Source organism: Pecten maximus, chromosome 5 (assembly GCF_902652985.1).
Source record: "Pecten maximus chromosome 5, xPecMax1.1, whole genome shotgun sequence".
Taxonomy (NCBI): domain Eukaryota; kingdom Metazoa; phylum Mollusca; class Bivalvia; order Pectinida; family Pectinidae; genus Pecten; species Pecten maximus.
The window spans coordinates 21,314,388-21,335,386 of record NC_047019.1 but is presented as its reverse complement, the minus strand read 5'-3'; the positions used below and the strand labels follow the sequence as shown (position 1 = coordinate 21,335,386).

Genomic DNA, 20,999 nt, shown 5'->3' with positions numbered 1-20,999 from the left:
ACACTTGTACATGAAAAGCTCTTATATCTGGTGAACAAATTATTACTACCTATACTTGAAAGTCGTACAAAAAAGGTATCAAGTGAGAAATTTTAAAGATGATAAAAGTGAACGTCAAAAAGTTGAATGATTACAAATTACAAGTGTAGTTTAAGAAATATCAAATCAAATGTTTTTGTTTTTAAACCTAAATAAATCACCCCAAAATTCCTGTTTAAGTCAGTATTACAAGGTAATTTTGGGGAGTGTTTTGTAGGCGATATCAATATGAATTGATAAAAATCGGTGGTGTAAGAAACAAACAAGCCGATAAATGTGTTTGACGAAAACCAATCTATCTGTGATTTCGCACCTGCATTACACACTCGACACGAAGTACTTGAGACTTTAAATGTATTTCAGATGAATATGATTAGGGGCCCATACTTTCATGTGGAGAACTACATAAAAAGGCATAGTCACAAATTTCACAAGTTAGAGACTCGACACTTCTGTACGTAAAATGTACACTCATTACCCGTATTATATTTATCCTATTAGCAATGTCAAGTTTTTTTCTGAAGGACTTTTCTTTTATGAAACTTCTGCATTCAAAGAAGTGAAAGTCTGTTAATATAGAAACTCTCAATTCAAGTGCCATTGATATCATTTTGGCAAATCTTGCTTTTTAGTTTCAATGGGCTCCATCAAAGACACCTTATCAAAGCCTTGTTTCCGCTACCTAGTGGGTAATACATGAAGAAAATAGTTCAAGATCTTGCCCGATGTCACTTCAAGCAAGTTAAAGGAAATTGAAAAGGTAAAAAAGCCAAGTTCCAGTATTAACACCCAAAAACAGGTGGGTCAATCTGGGCAGAAAAAAAGCTGAAATATCTAGCAGAGGAATATAAAAACAACAATCTCAATCTTTCTGATTCGCGAGATGTCGTGAAAACACGAAAGTGTGCAGATGTTTTGGTGTTAACATCTGACAAATGTGAAATTTGAAATTCTGCAGACTTTAATAATTCTTAAATTGGTCCGTTGATGGTTAGAGTGATTTATCATTTATGACTTATGTAAAGTTAAAATCTTATCACCTGCCATGGTGGGGGTCTGAGGATGACATCTTACGTGCAAATTCAGGTATCATTAAAATCAAAATTATACTCAACATTACTTAAATGTTATCTTCAAAGATGTTTTTTTGCGTCTATCTCCAACGTTCACGTTATTACATTTTCTGTAGGGGTTTTAACAAGCAAATTCATAAAACTGCATGAAGAATTTGAAAATTTTACAACCGGAAGTCAACGTTTCCATATATCAAACTGATAAATCTATGTCAATAAATTATTTAGATTTTTTAAGTAAGTTAACAAGTTGTGTAAATTAAAACTGATGTTTTTGAAATATATATAACGATGGCAGTTTGGATATCAAAAGATATAAAAAATACTATCTCTGTGTAAGTGAGGAAAAAAATATACCAAATTGAGTTACCAGAAATCAGTGGGAAAAAACTCAAGTACCAACCTAATGTACCGCATCCATTTTGTTTTTCCAAGACAACCAGAATCTAATCGAGAAATAATCCCAACTTTTCTCAGCAGAGTCTGTTGCCGAAGTCAAACCTTCACAAATGACCAAGTAGTTCTGTGCTTGCATGGCATCAAGCATGATAACTCCTTACCAACAAAGCCCTCTCATATTAGCTAAACAGCAGTTAAATACCTTCTAAATATCCCCAAAATTACCGTCTTCAAAAGGCAACGATAATCTCATTCACCTCCGTTTAAAAATAATCCTGAACTCTCGGCTTTGTATTCACTTTCTACAAGGATAAATTACAGATAAACATCTAGCCATGGAGCCACTTCTCGTTCACTAAACGCTCCTTTCACTTCCTATGCAAATTAGTACAAGCCATAATTAATATCGCAAAAAAAAATGAAGAGGAGGAGAGCCAATGAACGTCTGATGAGGCAAGTAATTCGACTGTCAGACATATTAAGGTAATTTAAATCTTGAAATAGTTCATCAATCTTTGTGGAGACCTACAATCATAAATTTGTCTCACTGAAAAGAAATATATCTCTTTTGTGAAAGGGAAAAAACTGTTTAAAAAGATCAGGCATTTTTTCCTTGTAATGGCAGCCACGCTAAACATACCCCAATTAACATGTGTTAGAGAAGAAAGGTGAAAGTAGAGAGAAAATTAAGTTTTGAAGGTCATAATTAAGAGCTATCTTTAAAATCACTATAATAGGTGACTATCGTATTGAGCTAACTGTTCCACATACTTGAGAATTCATTACCATTTATTTATTCCATTTTTCATTGACCGAAGCAATAAATAGGCGAATTAGCACCAGACAATTTTAAACAGCCGAGGCTTAATTATCAACTCACAGGAACATCATTTATATCTCCATAACATCACACTAAGCCGATTCCTTGTAATTGTAATTCTATTTTTCTTTCAGACATGATAACATCGCTGATAATTTTCCCTAGCCAGTTATATACAAGGCCAACGGAAATGATTTTCACAACAGCTAGATAAAACTATGAAAACATGATACACTTATAAACTGCTGTTTATGATATGATGGCTTAATTATACAAGAATTTCTTTGATTAAAGACAATTTAAATTTTCTTTTCAAATAACAACAATGAACATATAATTTCACATAGAAAAAATTCAACTTTCCATTATTTTCGAATGGTTATAAATCATTAAGAAAATTTAACCACTGTCATACCTTGAGAAAAGCATATTAAAGACACCAAGGATAATTTGTTTTTATAATTTTAACTGTAATGAAAGACTTAAAGTTTGCAGGTCAGGTAAAAATATCATAATTCAGAAACTTTACCTTCCAGGTAGCTTAAATTGTGGTCTTTTGAATTCTTTAAGCTATTTCTTTACCTGTTGTCGACACTGATCTACAGTAGGTATTATGGGTCAGCCTACCTTCCCCAACAGTTAACTTATGTAATGGTCCAAGTCATTTGATTTAATACACATTTATCTGTTAATATAATTTAATTCTTTTTTAAGATTGAAGATCATCAAAAATACATCAGGTAGCCTAGACTTGACAAAAGTACATCTGTTCTTAAAATGTTTTTTTTTTTTTTTTCAATACCTATTTACACCTTTCACCTTTTTTAGATATTCTATTCTCTGATCATTATTTAAATATATTTTTATCGATGAAAGGCTAAAGCTCTTCCTTCCTATTCAGGGCTCCTAATCGAAGTGCCCTGTCACTTTTTGAAAATTTGCACTTTGTGAATAAATAGAGAACTAAAGGGTCCCTTGTTTATCAAGAGGGGATAAATATGGTGTCTCTTTGATAAAGTTGTGTATCTGTCGACAAGTCATCTTCCTGTGTAAAAAGGCAGAGCCTGTGTATTGTTAGGGGGAGAAAGTGTTCCTTTTACCAGAGGAGGTCCCTCCTGTCGCCGTGATCAATAAGGGGAAGCCAGCCCCTTTCACTGAGGAACAGACACGGAACACTACAAATCATGGCTGTCGCCACTTTTTACCATAATTACAATGCTTCTTGTCATGCTCAAGGTTTTGCGAGATTTACTTTTTGATGTTTCAAAACATATCAAATATTGAAATGAAAATCGTTGTTTGCGTGTCATTGGGAGAAAATTACTACTTGTGAAGACTAAAAATTCCGGCTACTGTATAATATCCCAATCTATGCAAACATACTTTTTCAAACACCGTTCAATTTCTGCAATGTAATTTGATTGGAGCTATTAACTTTGTGCAATTTTCCTTTCATAATTCTAACACTGTCCCAACTGTAAGATACACAATAGCAGAGGTCAGGGTTGAATTGAATGCGAGTCTAAAAACCCAATCAAAATTAGTCTGGTGTTCCAGCCGAAGCCTCCGATTGTATAGGGATTCCTGTTCATTATAGTACCTCCACAGAAGGAGAGTACCTACAGGCGAACAGGAAGAAAGGTAATGATATGCTTGTTATGTCTTTTGTTGGGACAATTTCACCTTTTAACCATCTGTCTATTAAACACTTCAATGGTTATATAATCTCTGCACCAAAAAAAACATGGAAATAGAAATGAAAATTTTGAATTGAAATAAAATTGCAAGTGCCTTGAAATGAGATACAAAAATTTCTTTTTAAATCACTATTTATTTCAAAATGTTCCTTTGAATCAAGCAATTGTCAAGTGACAAAGAGTTTGAAGTGATATTGAATATCTATATATCATCATTGCTATCTGAATACCTATGCTATCCTTTACAGGATGGAAATGGTGGAAAGTTTTAAACTAAAAAAAAATATTTAAGTGGTCATAATCACATTTCACAAAACTATTGATAATTATATAATTATAGTTAATTATCCATCCAAACACATATCATTGTAAAACAGAGGACAGAAATCCAATTATCGACCAGTATCACCTGTCTCCTATTGCTTTTATACCATATACTCAACACTTTAGTTTAAATTCAGTGACAAAACAGCTTAATCGTATCAGCTCGGTGTCCACATAGCTAAAATATTTTCTGTCATAAATTTGATATTGGGATTAATTTTTTTACCTCACAAGCAAATATTTTTGTCCTAGGGTAACTTGTAACCTATTCTTTGTGGAATAAAACATAGATAAATCTGGTACCCCCATAATCTCTGTTGATCAGTACAGACTCAAGTCTGGTAACTGTGAAATGATATAGGTCAGACCAGGACTGGACCCCGATCACAAAACTCAGGAGAAATGCTTAAACTTACAGAACTACCAGCTAAAGTTACTGGACTTTTTTCAAAGTCCTGAACGCTTAAGGTAAACTATTCCGACCACCAAGGTCTGGGTACCCAGTTGTCAAATGCTTGTACTGGTCAGTGACCACTGGACCACAGGAGAGTGAAAATACACTGACCAGATCAGGATTTGAACCCAGAACCTCTAGACGCATGCTCTAATTACCACCGATCACTAGTTCAGCTACAATGACCTGCTGTACTGCAAACTCCGAAAATGCATCATGACTCTCGGATGATATCACCGAAACTTTTTAATCTCATAAATCAGAGTCACTGGCCTGTTTTATCGGAAGTGGACAAGGTTAGGTCTAGTCGAGTGGAGAGAGTACCTATCTATGGCTAATAATATTCCCGTATAGCTGTCTATATATATAGCTACCTATCTATGGCTAATAATATTCCCGTATAGCTGTCTATATATATACCTACCTATTTATGGCTAATAATATTCCCGTATAGCTGTCTATATATATAGCTACCTATCTATGGCTAATAATATTCCCGTATAGCTGTCTATATATATAGCTACCTATCTATGGCTAATAATATTCCCGTATAGCTGTCTATATATATAGCTACCTATCTATGGCTAATAATATTCCCGTATAGCTGTCTATATATATAGCTACCTATCTATGGCTAATAATATTCCCGTATAGCTGTCTATATATATAGCTACCTATCTATGGCTAATAATATTCCCGTATAGCTGTCTATATATATAGCTACCTATCTATGGCTAATAATATTCCTGTATAGCTGTCTATAGATATAGCTACCTATTTATGGCTAATAATATTCCTGTATAGCTGTCTATATATATAGCTACCTATCTATGGCTAATAATATTCCCGTATAGCTGTCTATATATATAGCTACCTATCTGTGGCTAATAATATTCCCGTATAGCTGTCTATATATATAGCTACCTATCTGTGGCTAATAATATTCCCGTATAGCTGTCTATATTTATATAATACACCTTACTACCATTAAGTGAGAGCGTAATCAAATTCTAAATCCCAATGTATCTTAAGTCTTATGAATATTACACAACTTTGTGACAACAATCTCGATTAATACAGATAAGGTATGCAAACTTTCAATTTTCTGTTGGTCAAACCAAAACAATGGCAGTGTTGAGTAAGGAAGTTAACACTTGCCGAGCTAATTAAACAAAGCAATGTTTGACAATCATTCCGTGTCCAGCTGAGTGTGTGTGACCCTCCCAGGTATTCCACATAATCATAACAAAATGAATCATATTTCCTAATAAAACAACTTTTCGTTTGTCAGCGGGACATGTATATATGCAAACTTTGTGGTGTATGGACGGTAAACAATCAGATCACTGCCAATCATATTCTGGATCGTACTATCACTTTCGAGATAAAATCTGACACAATCAAACTAGAAATGGATTTTAATTATCTCATTGTTGTGTTAGGGTCCAGGTGATTGTTCTAACAGGTAGGAATTCTGTCATTTCTCTCACACTACTGTGGAGATAACACCTGTCCAGGTGATGGCTAGCCAGATAACTCACAGATTATCTTATTAACAAAAGTCTCCCTACATACTCTCTGCTCTTGTACTTCGGAACTGTGGGTAAGTTTTAGTGGGTCAGTTCGAGATAAAAAATATCCAGAATAAAGCTGATATAAATTCAGTTCTCAGTACCTAGAGTAAAAATAGACTATCTATTGCTGTAATATCTCCTAGGTAATTATAAACAATTTCAGGAAAAGACAACTCTTGTTTTAGAGTTAAATAAAGCTTCAAGTAATGTGAAGCAACATCATCTATGATCATCAGAACATATCGATCAGATATCAAATCTTTTAGGCCTGAGACATAGTGGTCATCCAATCAATACAGCTGAAGCATTTACAATAAATTAACATAAAAATAAGGGCAGATAACTCCACTAAATTTGATAAATCAAATTATGTCAAAATCAATGTGATTAATTGTCATTATCCACAAAGTATAACATGAAGAAAATTACCCATGAAGGAGATTTGATATCACAGGTATTGTCACAGACCCCAGGAAAACAGGACAAATACAGCTTGTCATTATTAAGTATCTTTGTACTGGTTTTATATAGGATGGTGTCAATAAGTCCAAGCTGCGTTTTTGACTCGATCAGAAAGAGTGAGAAGCCACTTTACTAATAAAGACCTTTCATTGGCTGTCAGATTCATTACAAAGAGAACCACTTGTCAGTCTACAGAGAAAGTTATTCCTATAATCACTATTAAACAACCAAATCATATCGTCCTTGAATCTGCTGTTAAGAGATCTCAACTTGGTGTCCGTGTCGAAACAGCTGCCTAATGCACCATGGAAAGTGTCTCCACTCCAAACAGATCAAGGCCTCTATACTGGTCAGAACCTTCACAAGTACCACACAAACAACATTGAAAGTAAGACCTGGTATTTTAGCTTTAGAAATGAAGTATTTCATGGCCAACAGATTTTATAGAGTTTTCTTTTTTATATCTTTCTTTCTTAACTTTCAGTGATTATGGCCCACTTTTTGGGATCAAAAAAAGTATGTACCAGGTAAGTGTTAAAAGTCTTATAAATAACAAATTCAAAATGGAACAGTTTCACTTTGATTTTGTGTTATTCTGAGTAAATCTAATCTAATAAAAGTAAAAAAAAATAAAAAAAAAAATATAACATGTACTTTTTGATCCATGAACAAACTTTTTATGTGAGAGCTATATAGGGCTTTAATGTACATATTGTATAAATCTTCTCTATTTCTCTACATGTTATTGTGAATTGCTTTTAAAGTCAAATTTATTTAAACTATTTTTCAGGCCAATTTACACCCTAGCACTTATCAATTAATGTAAATGTGAATGGACTAGTGAAAATTTATCTCATTTACTCTGATACAAACAGGTTCGAGAGTATCAATTTACTGCTCCAAAACCGTTTGATAAAGAAAGTATGAATGATGAACAGGATGAGAAAATGATTAGAAATCAGATAAGATTAGAGTTTGAACTTCATGCTTATCACAACCAATCGCTAATAAGCTGGCTACATTATATACAAATCTCCCGACAATCTGGTGTTTATCGGTGAAATAATACTGGAGAAACTTATAGACAGGACAGGCTAGCGAGCCTGTTGGTAGAAATAAAATATTATATTACTAAAATAATAAATTGGTCTGCCCTTCTTGATGGGAACTCATGGGTTTATAACTATATATATAGGTAATTCTTCAAAAGAGAAAATATTGTCATATACAAAGATGAAAGAAATTCTATTTGCTTGAATAACTTAAACATTAATAATCCATTTTGAGTAAAAAAATATATGAAGTTGTGAAATTAAAAGGACATAAGAGAAATGACAATGACATAGCATTGGATATATTCTTACTGTAGTATTTAAAACCAGAACCTAACACAACAAATTTTGCCTCAGCTGGGAGCCAATTACTGATGTCTCCCCCAGTAAGCAACTGTCAATCAGTTCATTACCATGGTTTCTGAGTTTGACACTATAGACTGGATCAGTCTGGAATATACACGGAGCATGTGGAACAGCCATTTGACATTTACTTTAACAAAAGGTTTGTTTTACAACCTGTAGAGACAGAAATATTTAAATTGTAACTTTTATTACCATCGCTGAGATGTACAAGTCTATTCCAGTGAGATTTAAACAAATCTGTTACAGTAAAAAATCTCCCAAATCTTGGACCGTTATATCTAGGACAATGGAACCAGCAAGTCTACTTGGCGAAAGGTTCGGACGTGTATAACTGTATTTCATTTGTAATTCTAAATCTTGGGTGTTAATTTACTGTTTATACAGAGAATTTCATTACACTCATTATTGTCTCTATTACAATAGTAAACGTCACTGGAATAAGATAACTAAATAAAATAATCAAATGTCGTCCATTGTTGAACATGAACACATTGTTACCTTCGCGATGGTTCCTAATTTGCATATTGACAATTCAGTGAAATCTGTCTTAAAGCTGAAACGGTAGCTGGCGTTTATTTCCATTAACAAACTATTTACGATAAAAAAATCATTTTATTGCTTGGGTTTAATGAAAATTCCTCTGGCAGAAGTATTTTGACGTTTTCATGCTGATTAAGTTCGGGCATAATGTTGATGGCTTTTTATGATTACATACATAAATACATGTTAAAAAGTTGAGTGAAACTTCAAGATCAGACTTGAAAACCCACTAAATCTATTTACTTGTTATCTGATTTTTTTAGGTGACAGTTTCTAGTTTTAAAATACATATGTAATATTTGTAATCAAAACTGTGACAAAGTATTTTAAAATGTTTTTGAAGGACATCAGAAATGTATTGACATTTGTCACAACCAGTAACATAAAAAAGCTAATTATCAAATCACTTTAATGTGTAAAATGATTAACATATACCTTCCTCGTTCAAGTCAAATTTTAGGGTTGTTGATGTTGTAAACCTGCATATATCTAGTAAGTACATGTTTAGTTACTTAAACCCATTTTCAAATAAACTCTGTTAATTTCTTCTTTTAACTTCATTATTAATATTTAAATTATAAGGATGTAGAGCGCTCTACCTGATATTAACATTGAAACTAAAAAAGTAAAGTACAATCATTTAGGCGGTTTCCATTTCATATTTTCCTTAGAAGAAATTATTTCCTATCCTTGTGAATCGATACTCCTGGCGAAGCCACCATGGAAAGTAAAAAACATTTGTTATATAATTCATCAGATGACATGTATTACTCAAAAACTCCTTTATTTTCCAAAAATGAAACAAATTCAACGTCTGAAAAAGGTTATTTGTGAAGGACACCTTTGACCATTCCTATCAAAGCGAACAGATGATTCTTAGAGAAAACGTATCAAGACATGTTCTAAAGCTATTTTTCCATGATTTGTTGGATAATTAAGTGCTTTCCGACTAAATTTAATCTCAGGTCACAGTATAGATGTAGCACCTGCTACTAACACAGTTTCTCACAAGATTTTGGTTTCAATCGCCTGTGACCCCACCCATCAAAATCAAACTGGAGTCGTTTTAGTTCATGTTCGAATTCACCAACCTGCATTCGACTCTTTACAAAAAAGGAAAATTTCAACAAGTTCATTTTCACGATAGGACAATTATTTTTTTTCCACCAATAAAACAGAATTAAACGTTACCCGATACGAATCGGTAAAGTCAAGGGCTGGATGACAATGAAAGTAAGACAGATATATTCTGTCTAAATCCCTAAATTACCCCTGCAGGGGACTTGACCATGACAAATACAATGACCCCGCTTTGTGAACTCGACACTCAGCTACTCTCAAAATGAAAGTACCCTACATTGGTTAAATTGTTAGACATCATTACAGGTATTTATCTTGAATTCATCCAATAATAGAAAGAAAACAAGCATGAAAAACACATAATTTCACCTTTTAGGAAAAATGTCTACATTTATGAGAAGAGTCAGTTTAGTACTGTGATAATTACACAGATATCTAAAGCTACTTGTAGTGGTGTGGTGTTGCGTAAAATGAACCAAATAATGATTTCTTTTGAAAATGTTCCGATATCTTTAAAGGGAAAGGAAAGGCGGCGTTGAAAGGCTAAATGGTTAGAAATTACGCCCATGTCCTTGTCCTGATTTAGAAAACTGGAGAAGGAGAACACTTTTTAATTAAGTGTTCAATACATATTAAAATGAGAGTCCAGGGCAATAGTTAGCTCATTTAAAAAAAAAAAAAAAAAAACTAAAGCGAAAGTACATTAATGTCAATATAGAAACTAATAGATTTGACAGGATAGATTGAAGTATTTGTCTTAAAATTAAAAATCTTTTCACCAAAGTGAAATTTGATGTTTGTAACACACTAGCCAGAGTTTTGTCTGATTGTAATGCTGACCAAGTGTTGTGAGACACAAGCTAAACATTACCACATCAACTGTAATATCAAGTTCCATGAGATGAAAAAAATAAATTTTTCTAATTACAAATAATGACTAACGCTCTCCTTATCATTCCAATATTACAGAAAAGAAAAAAAAAGTCAATTAAATGATAATTTGATATTTTTGAGTTGTAAAAGTTGAATATCGTTCATTAACACCGATTAATACTACATAAGTTTATGTCGGTATTTTGTAATAGAGCCGAAGCTATTCAGTGTGTTACAGGTTTTTAAAATGCACTTTTCATCCGATCACATTTAAAACATTTCACCAGGAGATAGATCACTTTGACACTCCGGTCTCTTTCCTGTAAATTATACCATACAAAGAAACCAAGTGAAAATCAAAATTGCCACTTCAAGATTTTTGTGCAAGAAAAAAACAAGGCCTCAAGCATCATTAGCACTCTCCATGGAGCAGTGTGGAGTATACACTATCAGAATCACGATTCCTAATCCCTATCTCGTCTTAACATCTTGGTGTTTTGACAGGATCATATATAATAATGTCTAGGAATTAACAGGATAAAAAAATGCCTTTTTAAATGGTTTTTATCTAAAAATTCTCATTTCTGTCAGCTTATATTGTAAGTGAATATAATTCTACTTCCTGCGAAGTTGATACCGTCATTCAAAGTTGATACAGTCATTCAAAACAACATGAATAGAAAGCAAGAAAATTGAAATTATTTCTTTTTCTGTAAAGACAATATCTAAACCAAATTAAACATCCATTGGTAGAAAGAATTTTTTTGTAAGTCTACAAATAAGTTTCCAAAGCAGACTTCAGCTTTATTTTCTTCCCAATCTTACAAGTAACACTGCAGTCATAATCTTTCATATCTAATGGATGTTATGACTCGTTGGATCTTCAATAGTTTAAAGGTTACAGAAACACAAGATGGAGGACCAACTAATTCATCATATTATCATTCTAAATGCTCAAACTCAAGCAAACATTTTTTTAATCAGTTGAGATCAATTTCAGTCAAATTTACAAATATCACAGAATCCTGTATAGTGATAAATTATTTTTTTCTAAACTGACCACCTATTTAATTTCAAAGGGAGATAATTACAACAGAAAATGCATGCATACACCTTAATAGAAAACATTTTTTTCACAGATTTTGACAGATGATCAGTTTAGACAAGTTATCAACATAATTAATTAACAGACAATATCAAAATATGCTTACATTATTGGACTGGCTCTGTGATGGTTTTAGAGTGAGGTTGCGGGGAAGGGAGGCCTGGGCTCGATTCTGACAGACACGTTCACATGCACGATCGTGGACAATGTAGACGCAGAATTCCTCAAACTCATCCTCCTTTAGGTTGCTTGCATCCCATCCTTCCTCCATGTCTGAAAGCGTAAAAATGCAATTAAATAAAAATATTCTATAATCAAGGAAACATCAGTTTCTCCATCAGCTGCTTAAAAACAATTACATTTTATGTTGATATTAATTTCAAGTGGTGACATACCTGTGTATGGTTGTTACCATGTTTTCACATGCAGTGGGATCGCAGTAGGATAGAAGAAACACTTTCATCAAATAGGTAGATTTTCTGAGCTTTATTTACATCCCTACGTCATCCCACAGGGTTAGCAACTAATTCTGAAATTTCTACGATAGACCTAACTGATTTTGTCAACGAGATGACAAAATTACTTTGTATCTGTAGCAGCAACATCAATGTTTATTAATAGAAAAAGAAAAAAAAATATTTTGAAATTTGATGTGAGAAAGTTAACGTTGTAGGTTATATTGAACACAAGTAAAATGTTTTATTTGAAATTTGAAACATGTTAAAAGTCTATAGTTTAAATGAAAACTGTTTAGAAAAACTATAAACTTGTATTTTTGAACCATTCTTAGACCAGTTTTTATGACTATTTGATAGACTTGTTTCCATTTCTGCTAATAAAACGTTTCCGTGATTTGAACAAGATTAGGGTGTATCTGTCAATCTTTTGTGTACATCTGTAGCCTGGATGAACATTATGAATGGAATAGATGTCTCAGCAGCAAGTCTTTCAGGCCATACTAATAGGTTTTTAAATGAATGGATAAATTTGTACAAATTTGAAAATCCTTGGAATAATCCTCTATGAAGCTTTACGTTCAGAGGGAATGAGAATAAGAAAACAAGACCCCTAACTTTCAAAGAAAAAAAAATACTATCACTTTGTGAGATCTATGAGTAGGTAAGTGCTATTCTCCAGGATGTACAGCAAGCCTTACAATAAAGATAAGTCTAGCTGATCTGTTGGAACTTTGAAGTGGGAGAAGAGAAGATGAAAAGAGTGGGATTTTTCTGTTTGATGCACACGGTGCCTATCTGCTATGATTCCTGCCGAGCAGAAAAGTAGCCAGCTATCTTCATAAGCAAACACTTTCAAACAAACAAGCAAATATAGGCTTGCAACACCGAAATATTTAAGTACAGGTACATATATCTTATCGCTATGGACAACGCCACCTTCCCGGGACGTGGTATCCTTTGGACTTTCTACCACATCTTCACCTGACAGTATCAAATCAGAAAGGAGAAAAATTGCACCAGTCAAGAGGGTAGTACTTGGCATTTATCAGCAAAAGCACGATTTTTCATTCACTATCTTTTGCGCCTCCTAGGGAGAGGTCCAAAGAACGCTAGTTTCCCTGGGAATCCTGCGGACTTCTGTTCAAGTTGTTACAGGGCTAAGGGCCAATAATCCTTGATGGCCACAAATCCTCTGTTACCAAGGGCAATGACACCTCCAGGCGAGACCACATGAGTTGTTTTGTTTTAAAACAACACCTACCCTGTGATTTGTTTGTCAAGTTTGAACAACAAATATTGACATGTTTTTTCCACCTAATTTACATAATCTTTCACAACAAAATGATAATTTCTGAAATCCTGATTCCTAAAGCGGACATGAAATATCTTTATCACAAAAATCTGATACTATAAAGTTCTCATGTATAATGTGGAAAGCGGAAAACCTGAATGAATTGAATGAAATAATATCGTGTTACATCTGCACTGTTATTTTTCCCGTCTTATTTGCAAATTCATAAGCTGTAGTTAGTCAAATGTTCCAAGAATCTTTTTTATAGAATACAATAAAAAAGTCATTAAATTATTCATTGAAACTATTCACAGTGAGCCTAACATGTACGGTAAAAGTGCACTCACTATGATCATGTGAATTTTTACAATCCGACTGACATACTCCTAAAGTTTTATGGAAATTAATCAGAGTTCTATTATAATCGGTAACTATCAGATTTTGTATACTTATATCTTTAACTACTTTACAAAACTCTCAAGTTCTAAATGCAGACCGATATAAACACTTCAAAACGAGGTTGAAAATTGTACTGGAAAACTAGTAAATGTAAATTCTGTTTCAAATCTAAGCTTTACATTCAGTTTTCATAAATTGTCACTAGTTACAGTGAAGAGGTCAGAAGACTAAGACCGATGACTTAACAGTTGATACGTGTGGCTCCGTAAGATTACTACATATCCTACCAGGTCTGTGTGGAGCCTCCATGGGGCTAGCACGCGGCTTGCCTGCTCCGCAAGATTGCGGACTGACAAAAGCTCGCAGGCGGCCTTCAGTGGGTGAACAGGAAGCACAAATGCCACGGTGATGTGGAGGCAGATAACAGCCCCACACCATGCTGAGGGAAAAGCCAATAGGATGTAGCAATAATATTTATGATAAAAATGATGTTTTTATTTCAATTTTTCTATTTGATTTGTTTCATCCTCCTGTTTCTTTCAATGAGGTGTTGATAGAGATGTCAATGTGATATCTACTCTGATTCTGGCCACAACATAATCTTCAGGGTTAATTAAAACCTTTTACAATTCCAAAGTAGAATAAACTGTAAGTGTACTTCATCTACCAATCATTGTACGTTTCTTCCAACTCATAATTTATCTATAGACTGTTTTTATAAGATATTATATGTAATTTAACTATTTTATAAGATATAATATGTAATTTAACTATTTTATAAGATATTATATGTAATTTAACTATTTTATAGGATATTATATGTAATTTAACTATTTTATAAGATATTATATGTAATTTAACTATTTTATAGGATATTATATGTAATTTAACTATTTTATAGGATATTATATGTAATTTAACTATTTTATAAGATATTATATGTAATTTAACTATTTTACAGGATATTATATGTAATTTAACTATTCTTTAAGATATTATATATATTTATCTATAAACTATTCTATAAGATATTATACATTTCTTTGTTTTGTTTTAAATCTTCCTAACATCCAATGAGTGTGTATTCAGTGAGCAAAGCACAGTATAAAGTCATAAGGCTTAAAATTCTATTACTTGATGGAAGAATTTCTTCTGGAAATCACATTTGAGGCCTAAGTAAATGATAAATCAATTGGTAATAAGATTGTACACACCCTAGTAATTACTATATTTAACTGTACAAAAACTTCAGACATGAAACGATGGATTTAGCACCAAATTAAGTGAACACAAAAAAAAAATCATCAGATATTGGCAACAGATTTTTGAAAGTAATTCATCAATGTTGGCTGGTACATTTGGCCTATTGTTACAACAACGGGTGAGTATTTAACGGAGCAAACAGTTTAGCCCCGAGATAATAGCTATACTACACACACAACATACATAGGAAACTAAATTAAAAGTCAATTTCATATCAACTTTTCTTATCACATTAAAAAGAAAATTAAAGAGGAACAAATGACTACCATTTGGAAAAAGATGTAGAAACGAGCAAAAATCTATAGTAACCCTGAGTTTGTATCATCAACCGGCACCATATCAGGCTTTGTGTCACAGATTGGCCTACAATTAGCGATGGTCATTGACATGCTTGTAACAGATGGAAATATACCCAGAAAACAAATATTACTTCACATTACATTTCAATTAAAAGTTTGTTTAGATTTATACTACCAATCCTCAGACAGGAGTTATATTGAAATTCTTAACAACACACACATATTAAACAATTAAATAAAAACTTAATTAATTCATCTACATATCTTATTTTCATATCTTTTTATAACAGACTTTCATTTTTAAAAGATTCTTTTTTTTCTTCATTTTAATGATAATCAATAGAGCAGCCCTTGTAATAGATAAAGATGTCCACCAGCTAATCCGTTATAAAGATGAGAAATAATTTCATTGAGATAATCCACGAGATTGTGTTCTGAGTCCATCATCCTATCGTTTGTGGCCATCAACAATTACTTTGTGGTTACGTCCCAACAATGGAAAACAAATATGTTGGTGATACAGATATGGAATACAACACTGTAACAGTCATTCTCCGGATCTTGTGGTCAAGAGAAGTACCGAGATAAATGAGTCAGCCATAGAGGGTATAATTAATTCATAGGTAATGTAATTTACAGGTAACATAATTAAAACAGTAAACAATGCTTTTCATCAGAATACCAAACCTGAATTCTGAATCAATTCTTTTTTGTTTTGTTTTGTTTTTGCTGTTTTTTTTTCAAATTCAAAAACAAAAATAAATTCTAACCTCAAGGTGACAAGTGATGAGTATGCAGACATGTTTTACCTTTTGTGACAGTCCTTCGCCTCTCTATACCATCCCAGTACTTCATAACTGATCAATTTACACTCCCTGTACCAGATTCTACGAAAATCTTTAAAATGACTTTCAAATTCAATTTCTGATCACCACACTAAGTGTTCGAACTTAATAACTCATTTTACTTAATAAACTTTAACGATACCTAGTATGTATATTTTATGTTCTTTTTCTCGACATGCACTGACATATATTTTTGGTAGATTGCTTTCAATCGAAGCGATACAAAGTAATAATCATTAAAATTGAAAATAACCTTCCTTCCTTTCAGAGGGGTATCATAGGTCTACTTCAAACATCTTTGAACATCATTTATTCCTGTGAGTTGCAATGAGTTTTTACAGGTGTATATGACAATTAAATTAGCTACATTTCATCATGTCTTATGTTTGAAAGTAGATCTAATAAAGAAAGTTTTCCTGTCAAATCATGTTAAATATTAAATACCAATAAATATCACTTTGGTATCTTCAAAAATCTCAGAAAAATGAAGGTATATATACACATTTATATGAAATGTATCATAGATCTATTTAGAACGTATAGCGGGAGAAATTTTGTTCAGTCAGGTGTGTAGTAATAATCTTTCCCTGCTTCTACTTAGAATTAAGTGGCTATTAATCGTTATCATCCATCCGTAGGCACATTTTTTCACAAACGCTGATGGAATGAAAATATGGTAATGTTTGAATTAATGCTTGTGGTATAATTAGACAGTAAAAAGTTGTGTATCAAATAAATAAAGATTTCTCCGCAACAGTCTTTACTGATGTTGCAGAAAAAAATAAAAATAAACATTGAATTAATCACATGAGTGTTAATCATCCCCGTCACACAATATCATCGTTATGAGTTAGGACACATATTCAAGATACCTAAAAACAGATCATTGCTGGGACTTGTCCATGGTGACAATTATCTAATTTGAAAAGGATTTTATAAGAAAAGATCATACACACTGTAGCAATAAAGCCGAAATACTTAAACGTATCCATTCTTGTCATCTTTATTTTCTTTCACTGTCAAGCTTGAATGAAATTTTCCTATTTTAAAAAAGTTTGATATGTAGAAACACTTATGATATAATTGCTTTTAAAAGTAACAATACATATTTTAGTAGCGTCATACTTCACTGTAATCTCAGATTAATAAACTTTTACATGCTCGGGTGAATACCATCATATACAAAGGTTCGGTACATCATGATACACCAAGTGTAAATCATTTTTGATGGGGTGACAATGATAGAGCCACTTTAACAAAAAAAAATAAGCATGATAAATAAATATACAGGCTAATTAGTAAACAATTTACAATAATGATACAACAATAATATGCTAATTAGTAAACAATTCTTCATCATCATCATTTTTAAATTGAACATGAAAAATCCTTATGTAATCTTACATCATAATTAAATGTGAAAGTTTGACTCTGTAAATAGTATTAAATTACTTATAAAATTAAGAGAATTTGATTTACTTACTGCCATATCCGGGTAGCCTCAGCAACATGGTGATTTTCTTGAGTGAAATTCAAAATATTGCCAAGTTTTTTATAAACAATATAAGCTCTCCAGTTAGTGGGAGTCGGTAACACAGTATCTAACGGTTCCAGTAGCACATGGCTGTTGGCCTGACAGTTGTAAATTAAAGCGCACACCTTTCCTCCTCGAAGGACTTGGTTACAATGTGTGTAAATGACTCTACACCAATTGTTTTCACTAGAGTACTGATAAAGTCACCTAGAGCCAGCCCCCTCAGTCACACCTATCGATTTACCTGGTCTTTACCTGGGAGAGATTAGGCCTAGGTGATGCTCCACTACCCAGGGTAGGATGACAGAGGGGGATCACACACACAGTTAGCCACGATTTCCCACACAAACAATAACAACCGTATTGATAACATTAATGAGTCATTATCTAATAATCAGAATGTAACTCTTCTATTGTTAAACATATGAAATCCTAAACAAATTCTTTAAATTTCATTTACTTCAAATTCACACACTTCTCAAAAACAGGAAGAAATATTTTCTTTTGTTTTAATTACAAAGAAAGAAATTTAAATGGAAAATATTGAGAAACTAAAACAACACTCATGAATATTTATGAGGGGAGGATCTTTAACCTGTCAATCAGTAAAAATGAGGATGTGTGATACTGGTCAGCACTGGACCAACTGAGGCTGGCTGCTGTGGCTGGCACCCTGCTGATTGGTCAATTCATCCTGAAAGCTTGGCTCTGATTGGTCAGATACTAGCAACAGATATTGATTTTATCAGGGAATGCCAGCCTTTCTCTCTTCTCAGCTACATAAATCAGGAGAGCAGTTTGTTCATCATGGACACATTTTCTTTTTCTTTAAATCTTATGTTTAGCATTCTAGAAAATATTCTCGTTTTTGTCCTTAAGACTTTTCTTTATAAATTCATCACTTCAGTAATTCTTTAAAGAAATATTTAATTTCTAAAAACCTAAAATGATATAGCTAACAGACTTTGTTTTTTATGATATTATTAAGTGAGAGACATTTATAAAACATTGATCTTTTTTACCACATGATATATTTATTTTTAACAGGTATTAAAGAATATCTATTTTTAATCATTTAAGCCATATGTAGATTTATTTGTTCTTGATAAATCATGTACACATGTAACAGACTGACGAAACTCAACCTCGAGAGATTAAATATATTGATTAACAAACCCAACGGATACCTGCTACATAAAATACTAAAACGACGCCACTGGCTCAATGAGAGTAGTCTACCCCCGCACACTTATGTAAAACGCAGCAGGAGGAAAGAGTTCTCTTTGAATTATGAAGATTGAGATAGGGATACTAATTTTTTTCTGACCCCTCATATTAAAAATCACTTGAGCACCACTCTAGGTAATTCTCCATGTTAGTTCCCTCTCCCTGTGTGAGGATAAGCAGCTACTCGAGACAAACAAATTTCCCCCAGAATCATTAATCCTGGACTTCATTAGTCGAATCCACTGAGCCCCGGATAAGTGAGGAAATTCACTGTTCATGATAAGGCTGTTTTTTCGACGACAAAATCCACATTTAGATCTTAATCAATTGTGTTTGTCTACAAATATATCCAACAATTTCTAACAAATGACCCTGTGAAATCCCTGTCAGGGCAAATACCACACTATCTGTTTATCATTTCATTTTTAATGCTTCATTCTTACCAGATATTAGAAGTTCCAAAACAGTCTGTCTACAAATTATTAATCTTAACTTTTCATTATGGTAATACTGTAAATGAAAGCACCATTTCCAATTATTTTTGCAATTTCTAAGACTTCTGCCAAAAAAAATAAATATATATTTATATAATATATATATAAAAAGCTTGCATATGTAAGATTATATATTGTATCTATTAATTTAAGAAAATAATTTGCATGTATTCACCCCCTCCTATTCCCCGAAGTTCAAACTCGAGATCATTGAATAGCATGAGATAATGAATCAGTCACTTTCGTCATTGTGCAGTTTTTACGTTTCTCATATTGTTCCAACATTTGTATAGAACAGATTTAGAAAAGCGTAATAAGCACAGACAATAGCATTGGACATGAAGCCATCTGGTCAGTGAAGCATGTAGTAGGACATAATAGAACACCTGTAGGCCAGGTAGAAATACAGGTAACACATAGATCACCTCCTCATCCAAACTCACTATCATCTTTATAATCAATCTACTAAAGCACTGGTCAAATCACATTGATCTTGTAGGGTGTTATCTGTCTAGGTGAGCGGAAAGGAAACAGATCGTCAAGGATTACCTGTAGATAACACAGGTAATACCTGTCCTTTTTCTGGTAAGAGATTACAGATGAGCAGATAAAGGGGATGAAGCCAGAGAAATTAGGGAGGATCAACTTTTGTTATGGAGAGAGAGCAGAGAAACCAGGGGAGGGGGAATTACCTGGATATAAATACAAAAGTGCTGATTACAGATATAAACTTAACACCTGTTATACCTATCCAACTTTGATCTTTGATCAAGGGGGAGTTAGGACTTCTCTTGTTTGGCCAGGTGATAAAAGTTGTTTGTTTTAACTACACTTTTTATTTTGATACCTGAGCAGTTGATTATCAGTAAAACAACAGATCCCTTTCTTAAAAATAATGGTGACAATACAAAATTATTTCAGGATTATTTTATGATTTCAGATTCCTCTGTAAGTAAAATTTTCCAAAAAGTAAGAAATAATTCATTAATTTTGATTTTTTTTCATCTACCTGGTAGACTTATTTCAAGGGAAAAAAATCAATCAAAAATCAACTAAAAATATATGAAACTGATATTGTTGAATATAATAATAATGAAGTACTGTAAAATTAAAATAGATAGAACTAAAAGATATTATGGAATTCACTTAAGATTTTTTTTCTTTTAAATATCTAATTTCAACTATTTTTGAATTTTTATATTCTACTTTTTTTGCTTTATCTTTTAATTCATTGATGATGTTTGTATAAATATTGACTTACGCGTACCTGGTTCAGGAGCATGTCTACACCTGAGAGAGTGGCCTGATGTCTGATACACCTGTGTCCTAGA

The 20,999-nt window shown here is 32.7% G+C and overlaps 1 protein-coding gene across 2 annotated transcripts in view; it reads right to left on the bottom strand.

Annotated features, from left to right (window-relative positions):
* The window catches only part of LOC117327487 (PR domain zinc finger protein 1-like), a 58,577-nt gene that overhangs the window by 14,495 nt on the left and 23,083 nt on the right, over positions 1-20,999 (bottom strand). Inside the window, exons 1-2 of one of the 2 annotated variants that reach the window (XM_033884497.1) lie at positions 17,897-18,085; positions 11,965-12,131 (exon numbers count right to left, since the gene is read on the bottom strand). In XM_033884497.1, coding sequence (XP_033740388.1) covers positions 11,965-12,131; positions 17,897-17,924 — 195 coding nt within the window. In that variant the 5' untranslated portion in view covers positions 17,925-18,085. Of the gene's footprint in view, positions 1-11,964; positions 12,132-17,896; positions 18,086-20,999 lie in introns of those variants that run through there. The other variant, XM_033884496.1, reaches the window with a different exon arrangement.